The 7,603-nt window shown below is 34.4% G+C and overlaps 1 protein-coding gene across 1 annotated transcript in view; it reads left to right on the forward strand.

Moving 5' to 3' along the window:
* Sh3bgrl (SH3 domain binding glutamate rich protein like) overlaps positions 1–7,227 on the forward strand; it is an 84,198-nt gene extending 76,971 nt beyond the window's left edge. The window contains exon 4 of the mRNA XM_031366973.1: positions 4,890–7,227. Within this exon, the coding sequence (XP_031222833.1) occupies positions 4,890–4,922 (33 nt within the window). The 3' untranslated portion in view covers positions 4,923–7,227. The remainder of the gene's footprint in view (positions 1–4,889) is intronic.
* Positions 7,228–7,603: the final 376 nt, after the last annotated feature.

The raw sequence follows: 7,603 nt of genomic DNA on the forward strand, positions 1-7,603 counted from the left end.
AAACAAAACAAAACAAAAAAAACAAAAACAAAAACAAAAAAAAAAACAAAAAAAAGAAAGAAAGAAAAAAAGAAGAGTAGATTTTATGATCAGCAATTTATTTAAGCTCTAGTTCCTTCTTCAGTCTTGAGAACCTATAATACCATCTACATTTTCCATCAGACACACTTTGTAAATATGTTTGTTTCACTCTGAAGTTCTGTTTCCTTGCCAAACATTCCTTTCCCATGGATAAATGTTATATTTTAGGCTTTGTAAAAACTGAATCAAGCCAGAAGAACATTTTTTTTCTTGTTGTTTAAAGAATTGGTAAGACCCAAGTTAAGCCAGTGAGTTTAATGCAGGTCAGAGAATACAAAAGAAAGGACAGTCTATTTCTTGTGACTGATGACTTTGTCCCCTTCAATTAAAATTAAAATTCATTCATTCACCAAATGTTTATCAGCTGCCAAACACTGAAATCAATGGTGGAGCAAGCATAACATATGAAATAATTCTTACATTCTGTTCATAACCTAGTCATTGTATATTGTGCAGAAGATGATATACGTATGTGTACAGGTAATTATAATTGAAGACATACTGTGGTAAATTTTATAAGACTGCCATAAATAAAAAACATAGGAACTGAGGGCAATAATCTTTACTTCTTATTGGAGTGATTGAAGAAGTTTTGAGTAGAAAGGTACATTTGATCTGTTGGAAATTTCAAAATATTGAAATGATACTAAGTCATTTTTGACAAGACAGCAAAGAAAAGCACTGCATTAAGTGCATATAGCTATACATGATGATGTTATATCAAGGGGACAGAATGCAGTGCAGTGTGACTTTGGAATTGAAGATTTTAAACAAAGTGCTGTTAGAAGGTTTAAGTTTAGCTAGGTACTTTGGGGCCAGGTTATCATTGCTGTATCAGGTAGCTTCACCTTTTTCTATTAGGCACCCAGAAGTTACCATGGAAAACCTGGAAAAGCAGTAGTGTGATTTTTGTTTCTTTTTTGTTGTTGTTTATTTATTTGGTCACTGTTGGACTGTGTAGACCTAGCAGGTCTGGAACTCACTATGTAGTTCTTTGTAGTCTTGCCTGAAATTCATATTGCTCCGTACATCCTCTGCCTCCCAAGAGATTAAAGGTGTGCACCACCATACTTGGCTCATGGGATGATTATTTCTGTAATTTAAGATATGGTTTAACTTCATTTAAGCTACATATTTTCCATTCCTTCCCTTCTCCTTTCTTGCTTACTGTGAGTAAGGATTTCATTCTAGTCTGCCCTGAACTGATCAGAGCAACTTGCCTTTCCCCTGTGATGGGATCATTGCCGGGTCTGTCACCCTGCAAAGAAAATTTGTCTTAAGAAACTAAATTTGGTAGGTGTGTGCAGTGTGAGCATTATAAGAAGGACATGATATAGTAAGACTTCTATTTTAGGATGCTTTAAAGTCCACAAAAACAATCAAGAGGGCCTAAGTGAAATAGTTTTAAGAAAGCAAATGATGGAGTTAGAGCTCAAATGAGCCAAGTCACATTATAAGCATTAACAATTAACAGGGTGTTTGGATAAAAGCATGATTCAGATTATAATCCATAATTTCAAACCTTTGGGGAAATGGTAAATGTTTCAAAAGAGTGTTGGTTAAATTAATTCATCATTGAACTTCATGGACAAAATATGGAAGTCATATGTAATTTAAATATGTTATATATATATATATATGTCTATTATCTATCTATAACTTTGGAAACAAATATCCAACAATAAAGCCTACCAAAAATAATACTCCATTCTGTAAACTCATGTTTCTATTTGAAAAATTATATCATGGCTTCCTTTTATACAGTCTAACTTCCCATAGTTCTCTCAAGTCTGGTCTGGAAATATTGAGAATTCTAGAACAAATGATTTATGTTTTTGTCACTCTGGGTAGTATGATGAAATTGTTCCCCATCCTAGCCCATCCCATGCTGTCTTGCGAAGCTTATCCAGTCCATTTGTACAACCTGTTCAATAGACAAAAGAGAGGGAGGGGGACCACATTCACATGAATTTTATTATAGGCTATTGTCATAATGCACTATTAGTTATTTTTGTTTGTTGCAAACAATCCTATTTTCTGAATTAAACTATTTATATAAGAAAAATCTAGCCTAATTAGGATGTTTATGGTTGTTAATAAGAGGGAACTGTATAGCTTGTGGAAAAATATAAAAAAATGAGTTATAAATTTGTATTTACTGGATAATTCTCTAATTATATTTAGAACCTGTGCATAGGGCAAAAATGAAGCCTAGAAGAAATAGCCAGTAGGAATGGCCTTCTCTCATTCCTTAATTTTCAAATCACTAATAGTGCATACTCTTTAAAATTATTGAAAACTGATGTAGTAGAAAGATTGCTGCCTAAAAGAGTTGCCCAGCAAATATTTCCATAAAGTACATTCTTGTGGAGGACAACTATGCTCTATTATCCCCTTGTGTATCCAGCGAACTGAAAAGGAATAGTACTCATTTCTTGCTTCTATCAATTCAGAAAGTACTTCTTAGCACTGGCTGTTCTTTGTAGTGAAAGTGATGATTTTAAGATAGGAAATAATAAATGAAGAAAATATAAATCCAGTGGCATTTGTCTTTAGGAAGAAAATGATTTGGCTAGAAAAACTACTTGCAGTAACCTTTTAATGTGGTAGAGAGTTATGGTTAGAAAGATATTTTCGGCAATCTAGTTTGAATCATTACATGTGGAAAATGGCCATGGAGACTGCTTAAGCTGTGAAACAATCCTATTTTAATTGAAGATAATCTATTCAAGAAATTAATAACCAAGATTAATATCACCTAACTGTGAAGTTAGTTTCAGTCAAAGACCAGAGAGGAGGAAAATCTGAAAGAGTTCATGCCTGTAATGGGGTCACTCACTGAGCCACACACACTCTGTATACACCCACTCTCATCTTTTTATCCTTACATGCTCTTGATGAGTTAAGTGTCTGGAATGAAATTCTACAGAAGAAACGAAGACTTAATTTACTTTGTCCAAGAATACATAATTGACTGGCAGACCTAAGATCTGAATCCTGAATTAATTAACTCAAAACCTGTTCAGGCACAGGGTGAAGTTCATGTGATATCCTTTTAAAATTAATTAAGTCTCTTATTGTTGTATGTATGAATGTATGAATGTATGTATGTATGTATGTATATATGTGCATAGTGTGCATGTACATGGGCATGCATGTGTATATGGAGGCCAAGGGACAACTATTGCTACTTAAATGAATATATTTTATACACACGTTTGTGTGTGTGTGTGTGTGTGTGTGTGTTAGGAGGGAGCATTAGTGCCACAAAGTTCTAAGATTTGAAATCAGTTCATCAGGCTTGCATCCTGGACTACCAGCACCATTGCCTTCTGAGCCATCTTACTGGTCCTACATTATATTTTATGCGTAAAATTAAATATGAACTTGCTCTGTAGACCAGGCTGGCCTCAAATTCAGACACATCCACCTGCCTCTGCCCTTCTCTCCCATTACTGGAACTGAACGTATAGATCTCCCTTTTGTTTTAGATGCCCCTGTTAGCAATTTCTTTCATTAGGAAAAATGGAATGTGACTATGGGAGAGTACTGGTCACTAGAAATAGATGTGCATTTATGAGAAGAAACACTTGACACAAGCTTCTGCACATTATTATATAAGTGCTTCCCCAGCTGCATATATTAGTTGCTCTTTCATAGTTGTGTTATGGTTTAGTTTTCTGACAAGTGTTTAAAAGCATTTTCTACTTATTTTGATAATTTTATACATGTATAGAGAAGGTTCTGATCATATTCACCCCATTACCTTGTCTCCTTCTCCCCGAACCTCTTCTTTCCATACAGTCCCTCATTAGTTCCAAGCCTTTGTGTATGACCTATTGAATTTAAAAAGAGTTGCTGATATGATAGGGAGCCATTTACCAGAGTCATATAGCACTGAAGAAAAATTGCTTTCTATCCCCTAGCAACCATTAACTGCAATCATTAACTGTTAACTGTAACCTTTACCTGTTAACTGCCAATAGCTTCTCAAGAATGGGTGGATCCTCAGAAGCCCCTCCCTTAATTCCTTGAGAGAATACCCTCAGGAACCTATCTTCTGTAGGTAACCTCACTGTGAGTTCATGAAATGTGTGTAAAGGTTATGTTGTGCCCGAAGACAGCATTCTATAACATTCCCATCCTCTGACTCCTTTTTTTTCACTCTCTTTTCCAAAGGTGCTTTTTCAGACTTGGAGAGATGTCCCATTCCTGACTGAGCATTCAACAGTTACTTTTCCTAGTACTTTGATTAGTCATCAACTGCTGTTCAAAGCAAAAAGAAATGGCTCTCACCAAGTTTTTAAGCAGTACTATATGGTCATAAATAGAGTCATTTAGGAGTGTGATGAATGCAACATGACCATTTAGCAAAACAATAGTGGATCCCTCCAAGTACCTGTGACCTCCTTGCTCAAGGGCTTTTTACCAGGCTTATAGAACCAGATATGAATTTCCTCTTATAAAGCAGGCTTCAAGTCCAATCAGAAAATAGTTGCTAACTCCTATAAAAGTCACACGATCACTTTCCCAGGGGCCTTATTGTGAGTTGGTTGTGTTTGGTCTTACAGGATCGACAGCTGAGTAAGAATGTGATGCTGATCCTCTCCCAGCAGCCTCCATAATACTTTCTGGCATGATGAAAACTTCTGCTAATTATTTTAAAGCCTTTTTTTAAATCATGGAAGTAATTGCTATATATTTTTAATAATCTTACTCACTTAAGATAGTTTATTTTAACTGAAATGTACAAGAGTATTTGCCTTATGATATTTAAATGTAAGTTTTGTTTATTTGTTTTATTCCAGGAAGCAGAAGCCCAGGCAAAGCTGCAAGCATGAATGTCCTGAGTTGTCCCTTCAGCATCTTGAAAACTAAAGAAATCTCCATTGCTTTTGTAGAAATCCTTGCTTCAAAAGAAATAGGCTTACATGTTGAAATAATAGATTAGTTGATGTTCTCGCATGCAAACAAGCATAATGAAAATGTGAACATGATAGTAACAAATGAGAGATGAAGTTAAAACTTTAAGTAGATATCTTAGAGTAGCATTGTTATCTGCTAAGGCATTTCTGTTCTGTATGGATTTTACAAAAAACCAATATGCTCCTTCTTTTATATTACTGTGTATCTTAAGGTTATCTTCACTTCAACTTTAAGGAATTCAAAGAGGAGAGAGAGCGAGAGAGCGAGAGAGCGAGAGAGAGAGAGAGAGAGAGAGAGAGAGAGAGAGAGAGAGAGAGAGAGAGAGAGAGAGAGAGACTCTTATTCCAAAAATGCCTCATTATCTTTAGTGGACATGAATATTTTCATGTGATGTTACTGTTGTTGAAATGTATTTACAGGTTATGTTCATGATGTGTTAGCCATTGTAATTTCCTATGGTGATTGTGACATTCTCCTTTTATCCAAGAAACATGTATGCCCTGAACCACCAGTATTCCAGGCTTCTAAATGTAACCTTTCATTGCACAGTCAATGATCAAAATAGTTGACTTCCCATAAGACAAGCATTGTGTGCATTCAACTGACAAATTCCTTGCTTATGCATGCAATTATAATCATGTTTCTAAGTTGCTTGCCTCAGAAAAGTGTGGATATGTAAGTCATGGAGAAGAGATTGCAGTTCACTTTAAATTAGTCCTTCCTTGCAAAGAACACAGACTTTTAATTAACCATTATACAGTATCTTGCCCCTCATAGTTTAAGATTTATTTTCTCTCGGTATTTACTGAAAGAAGTAGTAGTGGCTCTTGTCTCCTGGTTTAACACTGTTGGTGATCATGAAGGATACTGTTCTTAATAGGTAAGCTTTTAGTTTCAGTTTACTTAGACTGTGCCAATACATCCGTCCAAGTAGAAAGAATCACTAAGCACACTTTGATCTTTTGAGAAAGTACAAGTATCAAAGAAAAGCAACAACTTTTGAAATACTTTGAAGATAAGCAAGACCCAAAGCATTCAACCATAAGATGTTGATATTGTACCTTTGTCTCATGCTTGACTTTCTTTTAAAAAAACAAACACCTTTTACTTCAAATTACTACTATCATCATATCTGCTGTTTGCTAGATTGTACTCAGCAAAAATCCAGCATAGAACGAAGCCATAGGTTTGTTTACTGAAACTCCAACGTGAATTAATGCTTTAAAATAAATGTTTTTAAACTTTATATGTTACTCGATTCTAAATCTTATACAGTAATTTTGATGAGTAATTGTTGTTTATAGGTGTTTATGAAGGAGAAAAACCAAAATGAACTCAAACAAACAAAACAACAATAAAAAAACAATTTGAAGGCAATTTGTAGTGACCTAAACTTTGAAGTATGAATTGGAGTTGAAAAGTATTCCATTCTTTCTTTTTACAAAAAAATAGTTTTGGGGATCTCTATGGAAGACAGTGTGTTAAATTAATTTTGGAGTGCAAAATATTTTTAGCCAATGTTTTTCCTCAACATTGCTAAATGCTACAGATAATACTTGCAATATTCTATGTGGACAATTTAATTTTACATTGGAGGGTGTTTATGTCCATGAGATAATACCCTGAAGTCTGTAGATTTAAATTATGAGCTTGAATTGAGTCTTCTCCCATTGTAGCTTCTCATTTTGTCAACTGAGAAACATTTCTGATAGCTGAAAGAAAAAGAAATAAAAGTCTAAGAATTAAGATGGGTTATGAAAAAACTCCCACAGTACATGCTTGGAAGTGAATTTCTTGCTGTTTTGCATAGTATGATTGACATATTTGTGTTTCTAAATCAGACCTGGTAATTAGTGAATTTCACATTTTAGAGCTGATTTACCTTTTAGAAATTTTGATCTTTAGAAAGAGTTCCATTTTCAAATACACTTTAAATTGTTAATTGTATTGCTAAATGTGGACACTTCTTTGGGAACATGAGCATAGGTGAATAGAGAATTTTGAAACAAAGATTGTTTTTATTGGGAAAGACTGAGTACAGGGAGTTTTGGTGAAATCAGACTTGACTCCTTAAGTAAAAACAACAAAGTAGAACTCACATGCATTTTGTTAAGCAGTTGTTGGTGTTTAAAATATACAAAGTACAACATTAATCCTTTTCTATGGAACACTGATACTTCTTTTCATCTGATGAATTTCAATAAAACTGATTAAGTGATTCATGTTTGATTACTTTTAATTGTCTGGTCGTCTGTCATCCTTTTGTAACTGATTTTTAAATTTCTTTAGAAAGAGTAACTATGCTTGGGTCTGGGGAGATGGCTTAGTGTTTAAGAGCACTTAAGGCTCTTCCAGAGAATCCAGCTTCTGATTCCAACACATACACGGTGGCTCACAACTGTTAATGTAATTATTATTTTGCTATGATTTTTTTTCAACATGTTCACTGAGGTATTTTATGTACCTTAAAATCTAACTATTTAACATGCAAGATTCCATGGATTTTATGCAATCATCAGCAGTGTGAAACACTTCAGCATCAAACATACTTCCTTACCTGTTAGTTCTTACTCTATCAGCCATATGCAACCAGTAA

This window comes from Mastomys coucha, chromosome X (genome assembly GCF_008632895.1).
Source record: "Mastomys coucha isolate ucsf_1 chromosome X, UCSF_Mcou_1, whole genome shotgun sequence".
In the NCBI taxonomy this organism is placed as follows: domain Eukaryota; kingdom Metazoa; phylum Chordata; class Mammalia; order Rodentia; family Muridae; genus Mastomys; species Mastomys coucha.